This window comes from Lemur catta, chromosome 3, assembly GCF_020740605.2.
Source record: "Lemur catta isolate mLemCat1 chromosome 3, mLemCat1.pri, whole genome shotgun sequence".
Lineage (NCBI taxonomy): Eukaryota > Metazoa > Chordata > Mammalia > Primates > Lemuridae > Lemur > Lemur catta.
In genome coordinates this window covers 107,141,805-107,163,837 of record NC_059130.1, presented here as the reverse complement: position 1 = coordinate 107,163,837, position 22,033 = coordinate 107,141,805, and the positions used below count along the sequence as shown (strand labels likewise).

At 54.6% G+C, this 22,033-nt stretch overlaps 1 protein-coding gene across 5 annotated transcripts; it reads right to left on the bottom strand.

Annotated features, from left to right (window-relative positions):
• Positions 1-2,482: 2,482 nt before the first annotated feature.
• On the bottom strand, positions 2,483-21,701 carry FGR (FGR proto-oncogene, Src family tyrosine kinase). Of its 5 annotated transcripts, none has more exons than XM_045545812.1 (13): positions 21,545-21,701; positions 14,055-14,118; positions 12,900-13,144; positions 12,372-12,474; positions 11,544-11,642; positions 7,420-7,523; positions 7,023-7,172; positions 5,963-6,118; positions 5,691-5,870; positions 5,028-5,104; positions 4,610-4,763; positions 3,386-3,517; positions 2,483-3,272 (listed from the first exon to the last, which is right to left on the bottom strand). In XM_045545812.1, exons 3-13 carry the CDS (start codon positions 13,129-13,131, stop codon positions 3,064-3,066), a joined length of 1,596 nt encoding a protein of 531 aa, XP_045401768.1. In that variant the 5' UTR covers positions 13,132-13,144; positions 14,055-14,118; positions 21,545-21,701; the 3' UTR covers positions 2,483-3,063. The 5 variants fall into 5 exon arrangements, with proteins under 5 accessions (XP_045401768.1, XP_045401771.1, XP_045401766.1 ...); XM_045545815.1 differs by having other exon boundaries at positions 12,900-13,141; XM_045545810.1 differs by lacking the exon at positions 21,545-21,701 and adding an exon at positions 14,766-14,911.
• Positions 21,702-22,033: the final 332 nt, after the last annotated feature.

The following is a 22,033-nucleotide window of genomic DNA, read 5'->3' as shown; positions in this document are numbered from 1 at the left end:
CAATTAGGAGTCTTCCTCCCCTACCATGAACTTGGAAATAAAATTGCCCTCTGAGTCTTAAGCCAGTAAAATCCACGCATCACAGAGAAGAGCCAGGTGGGGGAGTGAATGAGGCGAGTGATGGTTTTGTAAACGACTGAAGAGTTTTGTGAACGGTGCAAACCGCAATCAAGGTGACCCGCCTGTAATCTCAGGGAGGCAGGGCGAGGATGTGATTGAAATTGAGAAAGCAGAAGCCTAATCAATTGCATTGTGCTCTATCTGAAGGGAACAGAAGGCTGCACAGAAAAGGGGGTGCAAGGGAGAATTCATTTAGCTGCTTCAGAGGGAGAGACGAGGAATCAGTAGACACAGGGATTCCAGGCTCCGGAGGCTCTGGTCTCTGCAGATGGTTCACTGCCCCGCTGGGCCTTCATTGAAGCCAGATGGGCATCCAGGTACCAGGAATAGCCCTATAGGACAGACAAGAATATTCTGGTCCCAGGAAAAGACTACAGAGACTAAGAGCACTGATTTTTGAGTCAGAAGACTTGATTTAAGCCCCTGCTCTGCAACTTCTGCTCTGCAAACCTTGAAAATGCTGATTTACTTCACTGTGCCTTAGCGTCTTTGTTAGCAAAATGAAGGTACAACAGGCTTCTCTGCATAGAGTTCTGCGGGGATTAAATGGCAGCATGCACTTAGCAGGATGCCTGGCACAGGATAAACAATTTGTAAATGGTAGAGACAAAGAGAGCTAACAGATATTGAGCATTTTATTGCTATTTCACAGATGAGTTCATTGAGGCTTGGAGAGATTAATAACTTGCTCAACTTCACACAGCTAGCAAGTGGTGGAAGCAGGATTCACACCAGGCAGGACAGCTCCAGGGCTGTGCTCTTATCTGCTTACTCCTTGGCAGGTAGAAACACTGGCCTCTGGCTTATACATCAGGCTCTTGTGAGTTTGGTCAGCCAGAAACTATGGCCCTCGGGAAGCTTTAGCCACTGAGAGTGTGCAGACAGAGCTAAGCCTCTCACCCCTATGACAACTTTTCCAAGCAGCCACTTGGTCTCTCCCCATATTATTTCTCCCATTTATCAACCCCCAGTATGGGGCTGGGCACAGGGAACTCTCAGTCCGCACTGACCACCTTGTCCTCCTTTCCTTTAGGCCACTCAACAGTGAGGGTGGGGTACCAGGGAATCTTTCTACCAATAACTAGAGGAGGGAGGATCTCTCCCTCTCTCTCTCGGACACACACAGGACAGATATGCTCTCTCCCCAGAGCCTAGAGGCAATGAGGTCTAGTAGAAAGACCAAGAGCTTTGGTGTAAGACCTGGGTTCAAATCCCAGCTCTGTCACATACAGCTATGTGACCTTGGTACGTCATGTCACCCTTGAGCCTCAGTTTTCTCATCTACAAATGGGGCTAATCATAGAACCAGACTCAGGACTGGATTAAATAAAAAGATGGATGTAAACACATCTGACATTCAGAAGACACTTAATAATAAATGAGTTGTTATTACTACTATTTTTCTCCCCTGCCTGTCTATGAACTCCTCCAGGGCAGGGACAGGTCTTATTCGTGTTTGTGTTCCCAAGGTCCTGGTTAACAAAGGGTCAATGCTTCACAGAGTCATGCTTAGCAATTGTTCACCAATTGCAGCAGTGAATCCCAAACTCCCAGACTCCTTCCCTGTCCATTCTCTTACTAAGTAAGAGGATCAACAAACATTTCCTGGTGGGAGAGGTGGGAATCCTCATTCTCTGCTCCTCTTGTTTCCACATGGAAGCATGTCAGCTGCCACAGTTTCTCAAAAGGGAGCAGGGGTCAGACAATTTGTCATTGCACAGGTGTATTATAGGTTGTTTAGCATCCCTGATCCTGGTCCCCTAAATGCTAGTAGGAGCCCCCTGCCATTGTGACAAACAAAACTGCCTCCAAACCTCTCTGAAAGCTCCTTCAGGGGCAGAACTCCCCTAGGAAGATCCAACAGGCTAATTAACCTTCAGTCCTCTCCCTTCTCCTCCTCTCCCTCTGTCCTTTTATGGGGAATCTGACAGCTGCAGAGGGTCCACTGTGGCCTTCTTGTCTGCCCCTGTTGAGAGAGGCCTAAGGTTGTCCTGCTGTGACTGCAATGAATGGTAAGTCTGCTGAAATCAGGTAAAGAATTAGCAAAACCATTAGGCACAGATTGAAGGTTATGTGAGTAGCCTACATCAGTATTAATGAAGGGACATTTTGATCTATCTCCAATTGCCTGTCTTCTGTATCTACCTTTCAACTCATCCTAAATTCACATGGGGATGAGCAGTGAGACTTTTGGGAGTCCTAAAACTCCATGCCTCGCGTACCCTGTGCTTACTAGGTATCAGGGCACTCTCTCATCTTCCCCTGCTGCTCGCAATAGCCACACCTGTCCCATTCACCTCCCACTGGCCACCATCCCTCCCAAAGGAAGGTTCAGGGGAATTTCATAGCTCAAGGATTCATATTGTCATTTTCCTTATTTATAAAATCAATAAACACACACACACACTATTCAGAGAGGTGGTAAACTCTTAGCAACCCTCACCCTCAAACCTGTGTCTGGGCCCCAGTCTTGGACCACAGCATCCACCCAGCAGGAAAGGGCTCCACAAAGACTTTCTGTCTTTGTAACTTACAGACAAAAAAGATTGGGAGTAGGAGGTAAATTCTTGGCACCTGGACCAAAGTGGGATGATAGGAGGGTAGGGAGATAGGTGAGGGGAGAGATATACAGTTTTATAAATAACTAGACAACATCTGAGCATTTGAGGGAGGTGAGGAGAGAGAGACTAGAGGCATGTAGGGGCCCAAGTGGGAAGGGGAGAGCTAGTGCTTGGGGCCAGGGTGGGTGAAGGATGACCTCTGGGCCTCCATTGTCCTATCTGTGAAATGAGTGGGTTGCCCTAGATGGTGTCAGAGCACCCCAACTCCTCTGACATACTAAGACTCTATAGGGTTCTAAGCCTGGGGGCTTTGGGACAAGAGCCCTCGGGATTGGTAAAGGCTGGTGGGCACCGCCAGAGATATGGTTGATGTCTGAACAGGCTATGTATGATCCCCAGGCTGGTACTGTGGTTCCGTGGAGGTGAAGTAGTCCTCCAGGAAGCACTGCAGGTACTCGAAGGTAGGCCTCTCCTCTGGATCCAGACGCCAGGTCTGCTCCATGGCCTCATACAGGGACACTGGGCAGCCTGGGGGGCATGGCATATGGTAGCCGTGCTCCACCTGTTCCAACACTTCCCGGTTATTCATGCCTGAAAGGTGAGATACCATCAGTCAGAAGGCCCGGCCCCCGGCGAAGGGGCAGGCAGGAGGAAGCCTTTCCTCTTGGCCACTCCCCCCAACTCCTCGCAAATCCCCGGCAAACCTGGGTAGGGGACTCGGCCCTTGCTGATGAGTTCAGTGAGCAAGATCCCAAAGGACCACACATCTGACTTGATGGTGAATCTGCCAAAGATGGCAGCCTCTGGGGCTGTCCACTTGATGGGGAACTTGGCCCCTGGAGAGGTTGGGAAGAAGGGAAAGTTAGTGAGGAGGTCCCTGGGAACAGCTGGGTTAAGAGAATGGGGATTTTAGAAATGGGGATCTTGGGGACCCTGACTGCAGAGGTTTCTGGGCATAGCAGAAAGGAGCTGGTACCTAGTCAGCACCTACTATGCGTCCAGTGTAGTAATGGGCACTTTCCAAACCATTGTAATAATTCTCATAATAATGACAGCTAGTACTTGTATAGCACTTACGATGTGCCAGGCACTGTGTTAAGTGATATATGTGCATTAACTCATTTAACCCTCACAAAAACCCCATGAGGTAGATGCTATTATTACCCTCCTTCTACAGATATGGAAAAGGAGGCACTGAGTAGTTAGGTAACTTGCCCAGATCACAGAGTTAATAAGTGGCTGGTATTCATACCCAGGCATTCTGGCTACAGAGTTCACACTATTATACTCTATTGTCTCTCATTTAAGAATTATAGCCGGCCGGGCACGGTGGCTCACACCTGTAATCCTAGCACTCTGGGAGGCTGAGGCGGGAGGATCGCTTGAGCTCAGGAGTTCGAGACCAGCTGAGCAAGTGCAAGACCCCTGTCTCTACTAAAAATAGAAAGAAATTAGCTGAACAACTAAAAATATATAGAAAAAATTAGCTGGGCATGGTGGTGCATGCCTGTAATCCCAGCTACTCGGGAGGCTGAGGCAGAAGGATTGCTTGAGCCCAGGAGTCTGAGGTTGCTGTGAGCTAGGCTGATGCCACGGCACTCTAGCCTGGGCAACACAGTGAGACTCTGTCTCAAAAAAAAAAAAAAAAAATTATAGCTGCTTGGTAAATATCTGCTGATTTACTCTTGCCTGAATATTTTCATTTTAAAAAAGAAAAGGCAGCTCACAGAGCTTAGGAGACTTGCCCAAGGCCACATGGCTGGTAAGTGGCTGACCTACGATTTGAATCTGGAATTGTCTCTCACACTACATCAGGATGGGGGTGTCCTAGATGATCCGGGGTGGGGAAGAGTTTCTGGGCATGTGGGGCCCCGTGGCAGCCCCTTGCTGCATTGGGAGCTCTTGGGAGGTAGGGTGAGGTGGGGCACCTTGTTGGGGGTTGTACTCGTCGTCCTCGATGAGGCGGGCCAGCCCGAAGTCAGCGATCTTGCACACCAGCCGCTCCCCCACCAGGATGTTGGCTGCCCTCAGGTCACGGTGGATATAGTTCATGCGTTCCATGTAGGCCATACCCGCAGCTACCTGGGGGGCCAAGGTGTGCAGAGATGGGAGCTCATGGGGACTCACAGCACCGTGGCCTGCATGAGGGGCGAGGGGCCATTTGATAACCCACTTTCCGGTTGAGGAGACTGAGGCTCAGAAATAGTGCCCTGCCTCAGTTCTCACAACGGATACGGTGGGCGGGGCAGCACTTCCGGGGCCAGGCTAGGTGTTCGAAGGTACAGGGATCCGTGGAAGGTTAATAGGAGGTAGGTCTGGGAGTTAAACGGTGCTGTCCCAGTTTACCTGGGCTGCCATGTCCACCAACTGGGGCAGGCTCAAATCCTGGCCCTCCCGGTCCTTGAGAAACTCCAGCAAGCTACCTGGACAGAGGAATCCAGAAAGTCAGCAGCAAGACCCTACTCCTAGCTTCATGCCCCCCCCCCTCTCGCTTGGCCCCTCCCCCATCCAGAACAGCTAACCTCGTTGGCCCCGCCCCCTTCTCCCGGTGCCCTCCCCCTCACCTAGATCCGCCCCCCCTCGGGATCCCGCCGGGATGCCTCAGTCTGTCACTGATCTCGCCCAGGCCCTGCTGCCAGACACCGACTCTGCACATCTCGTTTCTTCTCTTCCTCGGTCTCCCTAGACATGACCTACTCAGACGCCGCCCCAGACCCTACCTCGGCGCAGATTCTGCGTTCGTTTGCCCAAGCCCCGCCTCCACCCCACCCCCCACGACAGAGGCTCCGCCCCCTCCGCCCCGTCTACCTTGGCCCCGCCCCCTGTCTACCTTGGCTCCGCCCCCGCTCCAGCACTCCTGTCGTTTCCCACATTTCGACCCCTCGCTCGGACTCTGCCCATTGTCCCTCGTCCCCTCACAGATCGCCGCCCAGGTCCCCAGAGACACCCATCCTAACTTTCCCCCAAATCCCTCCCGCCCAGACTGCGCCTCCTGACCCCGCCCCTCACCGTGGCACATGAACTCTGTCACGATGTAGATGGGCTCCTCGGACACCACGGCATACAGCTGCACCAGCTTGTCGTGCCGCAGCAGCTTCATGACCTGCGCCTCCTCCAGGAAGGCCTTCGGGGACATGGTGCCTGGCTTCAGCGTCTTCACTGCCACCTTTGTGCTGCCGTTCCACGTGCCTGCCCGGCGGCCGTGTCTCGTCAGGACCCGCTCCCCACCAGCCCAGGCCCGCGCCCCGGCCCCTGGTCCCCGGTGCCCGGGACCTCCGTACCCAGCCACACATCCCCGAAGCAGCCGGTGCCCAGGCGGCGCTCGAGCGCAATGGAGCTACGGCTGATCTCCCAGGCGTCCTTGGCCAGGCCCAGCGTCTGCGGCTTCATGGTGGTGCAAGGCACCGTGAGCAGGTGGCACAGCCCGTCATTCACCTCTGGGGGCGAGGGGATGGAGGTCACAAGCAGGCCAGAACGCCCCCCCGACGACACTCCTCATTCCACACAGCCCAGCACCAGACCCCAAGATTAGTTATAAAGAACTAGACCCCAGGTGAGGTCACAGGCCAGGAAGGCAGGCAACCTAGTCCCGGGAGTAGGTGAACAACGTGCAGGTGCCCAGGGAAGGGGAGGGCACCCAGAGGGAGAGATGACCTCTGTCAGCATTGGGGGCCTTCCTGTAAGGACTAGGAGCCTTCCCATAGGAGGTGGCCCCCAGCTGGGCCTTGAAGGATAAGGTGGGATTCTGACAGGTAGAAATGGGTTTGGGGATTCCAGGCAAAGGTGTGGACATGAGGCTCACACCCTTCTGTGGACCCCATCTTTGGCCTAAGCAATCAAGGCAGAAACCTGGGCATTGACTCAGTCTGGCCACCATCACCTCTCACTAGACAATGGCCACTGTCTCCTAACGGACCCCTCATTCTGTCTTGGCCCCTGGCATCCACCCAGCAGCCAGAGTTTCTCACCAAGGTGCAAACCAGCCTCTCTTGTCACCCCCTGCTCAGAGCTCTGTGACAATGGCTCCCTGCCTGCCCACGGGGCAGTCCTGGTGTCTTGGTGGGGTATTCAGACCGCACAAACGCTCACTAAACTTTCCACAGATTCAGGACTCGAGGCAAGAACCTGGCCAATTCCCCGCTCAGTCATCAGGGGGCGCTGCTTGGCCGTGTCCTCTGCTCCCCACAGAGCAGGATCCTGGTCTGGGAACCCCCTCGCTTGGGTTCTAGTCTTGGCCCAGCCCCTACGGCTTTGGTGGACCCTTCCATTCTCGGGCCGCGGTCTCCGCATCTGGACAACGCATCAAGGAGTAGCTGCGGGGATCTGAGCGCCTGCCCTCACCCATGTAGTGCTGCACCAGCTCCTGCACCGAGTCGAACTGGGCCCGCGTGGTGATGTAGTAACCGCCGGTGTCCAGCTTGCGGATCTTGTAATGCTTCACGTGATCGCCTCTGGTCTGGTCCCAGTCACGGATGGACAGCGAGTAGGCGCCTGCGGTGAAGGATCGCTTTGGAAGAGGCCCAGAAGGCTGGGGACTCTTAAGTTGGACGGCCACATCCCTAAAACCCAGTCCCAGTCTTAGCTGTACTCCTCAAACCCCGTCCCAGCCTTGGCCGTGACCAAACACCCCCCACCGCTCCTAGCCCTACCGCAATGGCTGCCCCCTCGCCGTCCCCCGTCCCCGTCCCCGTCCTCCGTCCCTCACTCCTGCCGCCTTGGCGCGTGGCGCCGCCCCCACCTTTGGTGGTCTCGCTCTCGCGAATGAGAAAGGCCCCCTGAGGGTTCCCTGGAGAGAGCAGCTGCCTCTCTGCATCCTTCCTCCCTATCTTTCCAAAGTACCACCTGTTGGGAAGCAAAGGCAAGAGTTAGGCATACTTCCTTCAAGCCCCAACTCATCCTCCTGGACAGACACCTCACAAGTCAAGACTCAGTTTCCTCACATGTAAAATGGGCTCATACACCTGCTTCACAGACTGGTCGGAGGATCACAGAGAAGGGGAATGTAAAATGCTTGACATGTACTAGGTGCCCACTAAAGGTTAGGTTTCGCCACTCTATGAGGTTATTACTTTTTAATCATCAATCCTGGCCTATCTATGAGTTTCTCTTGAATTAAAATTACCAGAACCATGCTGGGTGTGGTGGCTCACACCTGTAATCCTAGCACTCTGGGAGGCCGAGGTGGGAGGATCGCTTGAGCCCGGGATTTTGAGACCAGCCTGAGCAAGAGGGAGACCCCGTCTCCACTAAAAATAGAAAAAAAATTAGCTGGGCATGGTGGTGCACACCTGTAGTCCCAGCTACTTAGGAGGCTGAGGCCCAGGAGTCTGAGGTTGCTGTGAGTGAGGCTGATGCCACGGCACTCTAGCGGGGGCGACAGAGGGAGACTCTGTCTCAAAATAAATAAATAAATAAATTGTTAGAACCCCAGTCACCAGTGACCACCTCAGGGTGTCACGGACCCTTAGTGTGTCCCACTAGAGCCCCTCCATGCACTCATTTTATAGATGAGGAACTTGAGGCTCAGAGAGGGGAAGTGCCTTCCCGCAGGCTAGCGGATGAGCTCTACCTAAAACCCTCTGCTCTCACCCTGGTTCTTTTCTCACCACCCGGCAGTCACCTAGACCCCTCCCCTAACCCCGCCCCCAAACCCTTTCCTGCCTTAGCCTCCGGAGCAACACCCTGTCCTGCTTCTCTGTCCCTCTTTTTCTTTTCTTTTCTTTCTTTTTAAATCTATCTCCCTCCCTCCCTTCTTCCTTCCTTCCTTTTTTCTTTTTCTTTCTCTCTCTCTCTCCCCCTTCCTCTCTTTCTTTCTTCCTTTCTTTCTCTCTCTTTCTCTTTCTTTCTTTCTTCTTAGAAATGGGGTCTTTCTCTGTCACCCAGGCTGGAGTGCAGTGGCACAATCATAGCTCACTGCAGCCTTGAACTCCTGGGCTCAAGTGATCCTTCTGCCTCAGCCTCCCGGAGCAGCTGGGACTACAGGCATGCGCCACCATGCCCGGCTTCTTTCCCTCTTTCTGACTGCTCCTGTCTGGCTCTGATTGCCACTTTTCCTCTATTCTCTTAAACTTGGATGTTGTCCTAAGTCTCAACTTCAACCTCACGCCTCAACCATTCCTGGTCTCTCTTGGAGATTCTTTCTGGGATTGAATTACAGCCCTAAACTAACTGTGCAAGTAGATTGTGAGAGTTAAAGTGACCACAGGTGTCATAGAAGACTGAGATGATCACTAAACTGGCCTGTGGCCATCTTAGGCTGAATTAAAAGGAGCATAGTTTTCAAATCAAGGGAGGTAGACTTCTCAGTGAACTCTGGGATAGTCAGTCCACACCTGAGTTCTAGGCACAGTTTGGGGAACAGGGGAAGGCATTGGCAAGAGGCATGTCTAGGAGGACAAGCAGGAGGGAGAAGGAGGAACTGTTGAAGGATCGTTTAGACAGAACACATTCCTAAGTTTTTTCAAAGCCTTGTTCACACACATAACATTAGCTAAGTTACTTCCTTAATAATCAATATAACAATAACAGCACTTATTTTGTGTTAGGCTCTGCTGTAGTACATATAAGTATTCATTTAACTCTCACAACAATGTCATGAGGTAGGTACTATTATTAACCCCATTAGACTGATGAGGAAATTGAGGTATCTAGTGGTTAGGCAACTTGCCCAAGGGCACATGGCTCTTAAGCTGTGTTGCCAGAACAGGAACCTAAGCTGTCTGCTCGAAGTCCTGGGCTCCTAACCACAACACTATACTTAACCACAACACTGCACGGAGCACCTCTCAGAGCTTCATGACACTGCCCCAAGATGTGGACACAAGCAGGACCCTTCCCCCACCTACCCTCTGCCTTCTGCATCATCACTTCTCCTCTCCTTCATGCCTCCTGCGACCCTCCCCGGGCTAAGGCCTCCCCCTGCTAGGGCTTGGGACCCTGTCCACTCCCTTCTGCTCAGAGACACTCCGCCACCCCACAGAGCAGCCCCCACCTGCAGCTTCTCCATCCCAGCACTGTCTAAACATGCCGGCATTTCTTCCTTCCCTAAATGAAACTGTTCTAACTTCCATCTTGCCACCAACGTTCTGCTCTATCTTCTCACCTTCCTTTCACTTGAAAAGGCGCTTCACACTTGGGTCTCCACTTTCTCACCTCCCACTCCCTCCCAGGCTCTGCTGTCTGGCCTCTGCCCCCACTTCACACAGAGAAATCTCTCACCAAGGTCACCCGTGGTTGCCAAATCAGTGGTAGCCTCTGACACTCCCTCTCTTGTTTCCTGAAACTTCCCTGTCCTCTAGGCTGTTGTGACTTGGCCTGGCCTGGTTTTCCTCACTTCTCCAATGGCTCCTTCCCCTGCAAGGGCGGCTTTCCCCAAAGTTGGGTCCTAGCTAGGGCCACTCTCTTTCTCACTCTCCTGCCTCTTCCTTCACCCTCCTAGGTAGCTTTAAGTATCATCTTTAATGAGCCCCAAATTTCTACCCCAGCCCAGGTGTGCCCTCTGCAAGGGCTACAACAAGTAAACTAAGGAGTCTTAGTGCCAATTAGGAAAAGGTGCCCCTTCCTCTGGGCTAATTCAGGGGCACTGCTTGGCATGGGCCAGGCGCTTGCCAGGCAAAGCATAACCTAATCTAATTGCTGGCAGCCTCTCCCACCTGGGTTCCTCTCTACGAACCTCAATCCAGCAAGTACCCACCAGAATCCACGTACCTGCTCCTGTGCTCCCCACCTTAGCAAATGGCACCATCATCCACTCAGCTCCTTACGAAGACTTTGAGTCACCCCTGATCCCTCCCAATCCCCACAGACCAATAGCAAATCAGTCACCAAGTCCTGGTGATTCCCACTCTGCAAAGTCTCTTCAATCCTTTCTTTTCTTATATATGTGTGGTATACGTGAGGATAGATTCCAAAAAGCTCTTACGAGCCTCAGTTTCCCCATATGTAAAATGGGGACAATAATAATATTGATAATGTTATTATGAAAATTAAATGAATCAAGGTAAGTAAAGTAGCTCTTGTAGTATCTCAAGTATATAAAAGTACTCCCTGAATGGTCACTTCCTGCCTCCATAATGGAATTAATACTAAGCAGGCTGGGCGAGGTGGCTCATGCCTGTAATCTTAGTCCTTTGGGAGGCTGAGGCGGCAGAATCGCTTGAGGCCAGTATTTGAGACCAGACTAGCCCAAGCAACACAGCTAGACCCCATCTCTACCAAAAATAAAATAAAATAAATTAGCTGGGCACGTTGGCACACACCTGCAGTCCCAGCTACTTGCAAGGGTGGGGCAGGAGGATCTCTTGAGCCCAGGAGTTTGAGGTTGCAGTGATGCCACTGCACTCTAGCCTGGACAACAGAGTGAGAATCTTTCTCAAGAAAACCCAAAACAAACAAACAAAAAAATTAAATAATGCTCCTTTGCATATGTTTAGCACTTTACAATTTTTTAAAGCTCATATGCTGTTGTTATCATCGAGTAGTGATAATATACAATGCTTAGCAAATGCAGCCGGTCTACTCGAGTTCACAGACCAGCTCCACCACTTACTGGCCCTGGGAACTGGGGAAGGATATTGGATTTCTCTGTGCCTCAGTTTCTCATTTGTAAAGTAGGATAATCATGGTTTCTAGCTCTGTTAATACACAGAAAGACCTTTGAATATGTACAGAACATAGCACATGCTATATAACTATTGTCTACTATTATTGTTATTACCTTCTTTTATTCTCACAATGGCCTTATGAAATTATAGATAAGGAGATAGGCTCGGAATGGAGCAATGACTTGTCCAAGAGGTGGACTTGGAGTCTGGACTCCAGGGTCCTGTCCACAGGGCTGGCCTTCCCCCAGTCCCCACTCACTCTTCAGCCTGGATGGTGTCTGCAGGGGCCACATAGTTGCTGGGAATGTAGCCAGTTTGTCCAGAGCTGAGGGACCGAGCTTCCCACCAGTCACCTTCACTGTAGGCACAGAATAGGGGGTGGTCAGCAGGCACCAGGCAGGGATTCACCTTGGACATCCCCCGCCGGGACTTTTGTCTGCTCAGCCCCCAGCCTCCTGCAGCTGTCCCAGGAGGGCTTTTCCCTGCAGAAGGAATAAATCTGGGAACACCTAGGCCTCCTGGCTTCTTCCTCTGGCTCCTCAGCTGGGCTGGGGTTTGGGGATACAGCTGACTATGGCACAACCCTACTGAAAATCCCCCAATGGGTATGTACTTCCTTCTGGATAAAACCCAGACTCCTCCATGTGGCTTAAAAAGCCTCGTAGAATCTTCCCCCAACTGCCTCGCCAGCCTCTGTTCCCTCCGTTCTGCATCTCATGCTTTATGGACCACCTAGACTGAACCACTTGGTGAATTCTAGAAGTCATCATTTATTCTCATTCTCTCTCACTCTTTCTTTTTTCTCACCTCTTCCTTAACTGTCTATTCATTTTTCTAGTCTCAGCTTAAAAATCACCTCCTCCAGGAAGTCTTCCCTGATCACCACTACTCTGGGGACCTTGCTTGGTGTTCTTTCTGTGCTATAGTTCCTCATGCTCCCCACCATAGTAGCAGTCACCTAAGGTTTTCATTGTCATGTATATGTGTTCTCAACTAGGCTTTCTGAGGACAGGGGCAAGTAGGACTCCTGTCTGGATCCTGCTCCCAGTCCATGCCATGCCCTGAGCTAGGTGGCCTGGTCACTTACGTGTTGTTCAGGATGTGGAACTTCTCGCCCTTGGTGAAGGTGAGGTCATCCTCTGTCCGGGCCTCATAGTCATACAGAGCGATGAACAGGGTCACCCCTGTCCCTGCAGAGTCAGCAGAGTAGGACACAGGACAGAAGCACCAAGGGGGGTCTGTACCCCAGATTCCTGTTCCCGAGCTAGGCACAGTCCCTCCCGACTGCTGCAGTGCCCTGGTACCCAAAGGCTGTTGGAGTCCGGTGAATTTCTGATTTGGGCTCCACAGCTCGGCCCCCCGTGGGTTCAGGACACACACCTTTAAGCCCATCTCTCCCACTCCTCCTCTTCCCCACCAAGAAGACTTCCCACCTCTTAGGGAAGTGGCACCTAAGAGGGCAAGAGTGTTCTTTTCACCACTTGCATCTGTCATTGGGTCCCCCTCTCAGACTGGGGTTCCAAGGGTGGGGCTGTCCATACTCCCTCCACAGGGCTGTGTCTCCCACATCAAACTGGAGGCTCCTAAGGACAACTCCACGGCCCGTGGGACTCACCTGATATGCCTCTGATGGTGCCACCATCGAGGAAGGCGGGGCTGGTGGGCTGAGGGGAGAAGTTGCTGTAGTTGGGGATGTGTGCAAAGGAGGACGCAGCCCGGGCCTGAGTGGGGTCGGGGCCGTAGCGGTCTGCCGCGCTGTCTGCTGCCCCGTAGCCCCTGAAGCTCCCTTCCAGGCCAGCATCCTCCTTGGGCCCTGGCTCCACCTTCTTGCAGAACACACAGCCCATGCCAGGTTCCCTGCTACAGAATGGGGCATGCCTCACTCAGGGGCCCCTGCCAGGCACACCAACTTATGCACACACACGAATGCACACACACATACGCACTCACCCAGGCACTCAGCTTGCCCTCTCAGGCCTGGGCTAGGGTCCGCCCTGTGGGGATGAGGCCCTGCCTGCTGGGTTGGCCTCCCATATGTGGGCTCCTCAGCGCTCCTCTTCCCATCCACTCCCACCCACGTCTCTGGGGCTGGCTTTCCACGTGGAGATACTGCTGTGCTTACTTGGATATTTTTCCTTCCTGTTGCTTTGATATGTTGTGTTTCTGCGACTCCTTCAGTGTGTTTGTGTATGAGTGTCTTTGTGTGTCCCTAAATATGTGTGAGTTTGCTTGTCAGTGTGTGTGTGTGCAGCTCTTTGTAGTGTCTGTGTGTGCATGTCTGTGTGCATACGATTGTATGTGAAAGTCTCTATGCATGTCTGGCTGTGTGTGTGCATGTCTGTAAGACCGTGTGAGTATGCATGTGTTCTGTGTGAGCGTGTGTGCGCACGCAGGTCTGTGTGAGGGGTTGTCTGTGTGTTTGTGTGTCCGTGAGTGCGTACGGGGCTGTGTGTGGGAGCAGAGCGCCTGCGTCTGTGCAGACCTGCGTGTGTGCCCGTCTGTGGAGCTGCATGTGTTTGTGCGTGAGTGTGTGTGCGGGCTTTGTGCTTGCACCTGGAGATTCCCTGCAGAGGGGGATCAAGGCCATTTCCTGTCGTGGGTCCAGCCTCCAGCCTCTCAAGCTGCCTCATTCTGGCTCCCCCATCCGTTACCTAGCAACAGGGCCCTTGTAGGAGGAGGGGGCTGTGAGGAGTTGTGGGGCCCGGGAAGGCTACCCCCACCCTGATTTCTGGCCCTGAAATCCCGCATTCCCCTCCCACCTCCCACTCACCCCCTCAGGCTCCTGCTCCTGGGTCAGTGGGGCTGTGGCATGGTCCTTGGGAGGGGCCGGAGACCTGAGGGCGAGACAGAAGGACATGGAAGATGAAGGCCCTGCCAACGTCCCCGCCAGCCGGCTGCCCGGCTCCTGCCCTCTTCAGGAAGCCAGAAGGCCTGGGCTCTGCCCCAGCATGATTTCCGCCTGCATTTTCCTTCCCACCATCCCTGGCACATTACATAGCCACCCTCACACAGGACACACCGCCCCCACCAGCTCTCTCACACTCATACCCACCTGACACACCAGCAGATGGACGCACACTCGCACCAGCACAGTCACACAACACTCACAGCACACGTTTGCATGACTGTGCTTGCCAATGCCACCACACACCAACACCGGCTCTCACACAAGCCCAGGCTCTGAAGCACAGTGGCACACGCACACATACACATGTGTACACAGACACATATGCACATATACATACACACGCGGTTGCCTCGGGTTAGCAGACTAACATGCTCGGACACACATATTTTCCTGTGTTAGACCCATCTCTCTAACCGGATTCCTATCAAGCCATGCTCGGCTCACCACAGGCCCCGGTCACTGTCTCCTAAAACCAAGCCCTTCCCTGAGCCCCGCCTCTGCTCCCAGCCTGGGCTGGGTGAACCCCAGCAGCCCCAGGTCACACTTGGTGGCAGAAGGAGAGTGGACACCTACCTCCAGAGCTCTGCGCCTATCCCCACATCAGGAAAAGGCCCAGGTCAGAAGCTAGGGCCACCAGAGTCCCGTGGGGAGCCCTTCAAATGAGCCAAGCTTTTCCTGGCAGCTGTGTACTCTGAGCAACAGAGCAGGCAGGTCATTGAGCAAGGGTCCCCCACACCCTGCCAGAAATTCTGCCATTGCAACACCAGAGAGGAACTGACAGGGGACAGGGCTCAGTTTCCTAAGATGTGAGAGGAATGGAGAGTTGCAGGGTGGGGCCCATCCACTGAACGCTGATTTGCCCCTGAGGGGCCCCAAGGTCCTAGGGACAGGGGCCCCCAACTTCTCTCTCTCGACCCCAGTCCGTTATGGATATCCCCTCCTCTTCCCTCTGGGTCCTGCCCTTCCTGCCTGACACCACTCACCTCTTCCGGGAAGGCTTCCTGGGTCCACCAGGTCCAGTTGCCTGTGATGTGGTGGTTCCGTCACATCAGTGCCCTGACCTCCACCTTAGCCCCACCTGCCCCTCTAGCCCTTCACTGTAACTGTTCTCCCATTTGTGTGCTGGGGGTGGGGGGTGACACCCATGTGGTGAACTGTGGGGCGGGCTGTGGTGAGAAGCCTGCCCTAAAATAGCCCCCGTTTAGCAGGCCCTGGCTGAGATCTTCACCCCCGGACCCCTCCCCTGGGGTGCAACCGCTGTGTCTGGAAGGCCCCAGAATGCTGCAGAGTGGTTAGGGCCGGGGCAGAGAATGCAGGCAGGGTGGGGAGGAGGGCGTCCAGCACCAGCCCAAGGGATATCAGGGCTGGTGAGAGGAGAGATGGGGCTGCTAAGAAAACAAAGGCAACAGGGTGAGAATAAAGATCTTTTCACAGGAAGACACACATGCACCTCAAATGGCGCACAGGCCTGACACCCAGACCCACGCAGCCTTCCGACCCATTCTCAGACATGCACGTCGCCTCAGCACGACATGCAGAGACACCAAGCTGCCCTGTACGGATTCCCAGACACACACATCTTCAAGTGCACACACACCCCGTATACACACACCTCCAGCCCTCCTCCATCTGCACAAAGACACACACACACACACACGCACACACACACGCACACACACGCACATGCACGCAGCCTCTCTGCGAGAATAGCAAATATGGAATTTATAGCACTTACTATGTGCCAGCCACCGCATTAAGCACTTTACCTATATTACCTCATTTTACCCTCACAACAACCCTATGATTTAAATATTATTATTATTGACAAGACAACTGAGGCACGGAGAGGTTTAGAAACTTGTCCGAGGCCACACACACGATATATCCTGGCATTTGGCTCCAGAATCTCAGCTCTCAGCCACTTCTCTCCATGCTGCCCGTCACAGACATGGATGGTTGCAGCCATTCCTGCAAGTGTGCACAAACGCAGAGCCCCCCTAGGGACACGCACACCAACACACAGCGACACAGCCCTCCCCCGAGACACGGACCCGCACAGAGCTCTCCTCGCTAAGAGGACGCAAACTTATATATAACCAGGTCCACACACAGATACAACGTTGCCGTTTCTAATAACACCCAAGTATATATTGCCACAGCGTATCTGGATCAGCCCAAGGGGAGCCCTGAATTCCGCGTGCCTGGTCTGGGGAGGAGGGAGGCTGTGCGCCTCCGAGGAGGCAGAACGCTCTGTGGGCTGAGGAGGAGCCTTGGCAGGACCGACATTATGGTCGGCGGGCGGAGGTGGGCAGCTCTCAGGGCTTTGTCACTCCCAGGCTTGATGGGGACCAAACCCCCAGCTGGGCCTGGCTTTCTGGAGACCAATGTGCTGAGGGGGTTGGAAGGCACAGGGTCTGGCATCCGCGTGGCCCAAGGCAATGAGGGGGCCATGCTGCATGTGACCAGCCTTATGTGGTTTTGTCAGAGGAAAGAAAGAGATGGGGAGAGACTGAAAAACAAGCAGAGAGAGAGATAGAGACAGAGGCTGAGAGATACAGAGAGATGGAGAGAGAGAGGAGAGAGCCAGACAGACATAAAGACAGAGACAGATGTAAGAGACAGAGACGAAGGGGACCTGGTGTGGTGTGCTGGTAAACTGATTCTCACAAAAAACCCCAAGCCCTGATTTGTCGCATTTGCTGATTTCCATGGTGTAAATACTGCCACCATGGCTGATTTAGAGCCACCAAAATGACTTCCTGATTGCTGGGCTGGGAGAGACGCGCAGAATCAGCTCCCCCCCCTCCCCCCAGCCAGAAGCAGCCGGCTCCAGACACCACGCCGAAAGGAGCAGAGACAAAGAGAGACTGGCAGAAATGGGGGTCAGAGAGAAAGGGCAACGGAGAGACAGAAAGAGACAGAAACTGAAAACAGAAAGACAGAGATGAAGCAAAAGGAGCACAGAGAGAACTAAAGAGACAGAGAAAAAAGACAGAGCGAGGGAGCAGGTGGGGTTCTCTCTGCTTGGGCAACTCATGAAAACAGCTCCTGGGACTCCTCGTCCTCCCCTTGCTTGGGTCCCTACCCGGCACCAGTTCTCTGCAGAGTAATGTGACTTCCTAGAAATCTGGGTGGCAATAACTACTCGAGAAAATGTGCTAATTTATTAAACATTGGCACAATGGCTGGAATCGTGCCAAACAATTCCCACACATGATCTCATTTAGTGACCCTATGAGGGAGGTTTTAGTGCTACATCTATTGTACACATGAGGAAACTGAGGCACAGAGATGAAGCTGCCCAAGATTGCACTGTGAGTGAGGGAGGCTGAAACGCAATGCCAATCAGTCCGGCTCCGAAGCCCACCTTCAGCGCTGCTCCCTTCTGCAGTCCTCGTAGAAGCAATAATGTATGGCCCCTAGTGAGCACCTATGGTGTGGGTGTGCCAGGCCCTGTGCTCCATGTTCTGAATCCTCGATGCGATGCGACAGAGAGAGAGGGAGGGAGGGAGGGAGAGGGAGAGAGATCTGCTCAGACTCTCTCCCGCAATCACTGAATCTGAAGCCAGTTCTCTCTTTTCTCAGCACTGAACTTGGCTGCCTGCTAACACCAGAAAGGGAGCAGTTCAAAGAGTGGCCACAGCATTCTGGGCACTGCAGGGACTTGGGTCTGTTTATGAAAATGTCTCTTGAACATCCGGTTGACAAGGTTTGGCTCTCAGAGCCCCATCGGTGTCAAAATCAGGTTATGGGTAACAGAGCTGAGGTCCAAGCTTGGACCAGGGCACGCCCCCCTTCAACATCTGCCCCTGTGTAGCCCTCCCCAGCTCTGTTCTTTAGTAGCTCCGTGACCTTGGATGAATGATATAAGCCCTCTGGGCCTCAGTTTTTGCACCTGCACCTCCCGAGCAGAGCTGTTGTGAGGGCTTGATGAGGTGTGGTTTTTGCCCAGTGTGCAGTGGCCAAGCGTGGCTGAAAAGCCACAGCAGCAAAGCCAGAATGGCCCCCAGGGACCATTTATCAGTTCACCCCCTTCTGTGCATAAGGGGGAAGTGACTTGCCTGAGGTCACACAGCCAGATGGCATTCAAAGCCAGGACTATTAATTCAGGTCCAGAGTTCTGCTCCTAGCACTGTGGCTGTGTTCTTCAAAGCCTGAGCCGGAGACCATGCTGTCCCTGACCGGTGAATGCCATGCTTTCTACCCAGCCCCTGGCCAACTGAACACACCACCCCTGTCATATCGCAGCGGGCCACCCAGCAGGGAAACTGCCTCCCACCCACCCCTACTCCTGAGCTTAGGAGCCCCAGGCCCACCCATCCTTTCTTGAGATCCACACTTCCCAAAGCCATGTCAGGGCTTTGATGTAGACACAGGATGTCCCATCCCCTCCAACCCCACCAAGTATCTGTGGGATCTAGAGACAGACTTAGGCTCAAATTCTACCTTGCCTGACATGCAGCACTGGGCAAGTCAGGTCATCTCTTAGGGCCGCACTTTCTTTGCCTATAAAGTGAGAATGCAAATCTCTACCTGAGAGGATTGCTTCTGAGCATCCAAAGCCATCAAGCCCCTAAAAGTATCAGGCATACAGTAGGTGCTCAGTGAACTTTCACTTCCCTTGAGGGCAGTGGGGGGGGTGGACATGGTGGGGTGCAGGGCTGGGCAGGGCTAAGAAGAAAGAGAAGTTCCCAGGGGTGGTGAGAGGGCTGAGCGGCCCAGCTGCCTGGGGGATTTCACCAAAAGGGAACTGGGACTTTGGGCAGCGGCAGGAAACCACCATCCTGCAAGAGTTCCGGCTTCTCCTCAGGGCTCCAGGTTGGCCAAGGGCAGGAGGGACAGGAAGCAAGTCTAAGGTCCGCAGGTAACCCCCAGGCCACTGCACACCATCCCTTGCTAAGACCTGCCTCTCAGTCCTCTCACTGAGCCCCTCCCCCTGAGCCCCCCATCCCCACCGAATCCCTGGCTCCCTCACTGAGGCCCCCACCTCTCACTAACCTCCTTCCATCTCCAATTATCCTTTCTTGACGCCTCACAACCCACCCACCCTCGCCCCCTGAATGTCCCTGGATTAAGAAGATATGCTGAAGACATGCTGCTGTCTGACTTTGCCACCACCCTGGGGAGGCCAGGTGGGGGCGGTGGGGGCAGGGGGTGGCCTCTCTGTGCCAGACTAGCTTTACCCTCCACACATGGTCCCGAGGGCATCCGCTGAGTTTTCTCCACTTTTTGTGGGTAAAAGTTGTTTTCCGCCTGCTGCTGAAAACCTACCCACTAGCCTCTAAAACAGGGGTCTTGAGGGCCCACCTGGCTGGGACTCAGGATTTTCAGGAGACGGGAGCCATGGGTAGTCCCAGGGGAGCTGAGGGAACAGGAATCCAGATTCCACAGAGTGGCCAAACAGGAAGCCCCCTCCCCAGTCCCACCTTGGGCCAGGCAGGAATGCTCTATGCAGGAAGGGCCCTGGCTCCTCCTTCCCCAGCACCGGGGGTCCCCTACACAGCCTCCCGAGGTCAGGCCACTTCCTCTGCTGCATGGGCCCCAGGTGGCTGCAGAGAACACCGGCACACCCGCGCATGTGCTCACAGGCTCATGCTCATTCACTCAAAACCCAGAACTACAAACACTCTCACACATCCTCGCTGGGAACAGGAGCCAGTCCTGAAGCCGGTGAACCCCACGCCCTTCTCTCCTCCCCCTACTCTCCTCGCTAGAGGGCCACACCAGATTTGGTCAGCCTGAGGTGGGGACTCAGGCCTCAGCTCTGGCTACATCAGAGACGAGATGCCCTGGACTTCTGGTCTCTACTGCCGGCCCTGCCAGTCGCTGACTCCCAAACCTCCATCTTCCCAACTGTGAAATGGCAACAGAGCCTCGCTGTCCCTTCATCGCCACAGATGGAAGGATGCCAGTGGCCTCAGGATCCCTGGGAGACTACACACCAGAGCGGTGGCCAGCTGGTGTGGCGCCATGGAGGGTGGGGACAGATCTCAACCCTGCTGATTTCCCCAGTATGGGCCCTCAGCAGAGCCACAGACATTTACTTATTAGATGCCAACTGTGTGCAGGCCTCCCCAGAGGCCCTGACAGTGAGACCCAGGCTTTCTGGTCCCCCTCCATGGTTTTGAGGAGGTGAAGGAGACTCTTGTTGGGTCAGTGATGACTCTTAACCCCTTCAGGACATTCAGCAAAAACTGCTTTCTCCCTCTGATTCTCACCGGGTGGGGGGTGAGTGCAGAGATAATTTCTCCCCATAGTTCAGATGAGGGAAATGAGAGCCAGAGAAGCCCCAAATTTGCCCACAGTCACACAGCAATTAAGGGCCCAGTCTTGCTGAGAACTCAGGTCTCTGAAGTTGCAGACCCCCGACCCCAGGATCCCTGAACGGTGAGCATCATCGCCTCACCGCTCTGTCGGGCAGCCCACCCGCGACCCAGGATTCAAATAGGGGGGAGGCGGGGACCAAAAGGGGCTGCGCCAGCAATGAGCCCAACAGTGGCCCAGCGCCCGCTCGCCTCTCCGCCCTCTCGTTGCCATGGAGACAGCCCCTCCGGGCACTCGCGGTCAAAAACAGGATTTCCGTCGGGGCGGCCAGCAATTCCCGGATCCCGAGGGGAGCAGGGACCGAGACCGTCACTGCGGGCGAGAGGGGGCACCCGAGGGGCCCGCCCCTGCTGAGGGCGGGGACTTCCCCAGGAAGTGGGGACCCACGCCTCTAGCGCCTTGAAAGAGCCCCGCGCGGTCCGGAACGTGAACCTGACCACCAGCGTGGGGGCGGGAAGGCCGGGGGGCTGCAGTGGTGGCTGCCTCCCCACCCCTCCTCTGCTGGCTATAGGTTTCACCCCGACTTCTGCAGATTCGGGACAGAGGAACTTTCTGGACCCCCGGAACTGCGCCCCACGTTCTTCGTCCTCCAGAAATCTTTCTCCTGGACCCGCCTCCCCCCAAATTCCCTCACCTGCCCCTCCAAGGACCCCCACCTAGTTCCCCTCTCGCAGACCCCTCAGTTTCTCCCCAAATTCTCACTCTCAAGGTCCCCTCAGTTTCTCCCCGAGATCCCTTTAGAGTTCCCCTTAGTCCCTCTCCCCGAATCGTGTCAATCTCATTTTACAGGTTCCCTCCGAGTTCCCACCAGGCCTTTTTTGGGGTCCCTTTAGTCTGCTTTCCCCGTATTCCTTCAGCCCTCTCCCCAAATTTTATGTCTCCAGTTTTCCTCCTTAGGACCTCTTCGGGGTGGGGTCCCTTTGGCCGTCCGCCTCCTCAGGTCTCTCCCCAAGTTCAAGCTGTCTCCCCGTCCCTCTCCGGCGCCGGCGCCGCCTCCCAGCCCGGCCGCGGCCGACGCGCTCGCCTACCTGGCCCCGCTTCTGACCGCCGGGGGAGCCTGCGGGGCTCCCAGCAGCCGCGACTGCCGACGTGGGGCAGAACTGGGGTGCTGCCCGCGCTGGCCGCCGCCCCCGCTGGGCAGGGAGGAGGAAGCCGCCTCGGACTTCTCTTACTGCAGCCGCGGCGGCGGGCGGCGGGCGGCGGCCCTGGCAGCGGCGGCGGGGGAAGAAAGTTCACAGTCACGCCCCTGCCCCAAGCTGCTGCCCGCAGCGAGGAGGGGCCCCGATCCCAGGTCCACCGGCTCCCACTTCCCTCCTCCCCGGGGCTGTCGGGGCTGGGCTCCCCCAGCCCTCTCCCTGCACTCCAGACCCGAGTCTCCCGCACAGCCTTCCTAAAGGCCCCTCCAGAGAAGGGGGTTCCTCACCCCAGAAGAATCAATGAGTTGGAGTGTTGAGAGGGGTCTTTCTGTATAACTGAGGACCAGATCAGGACTGGCCTTACCCAGGTTCTCACAGCCA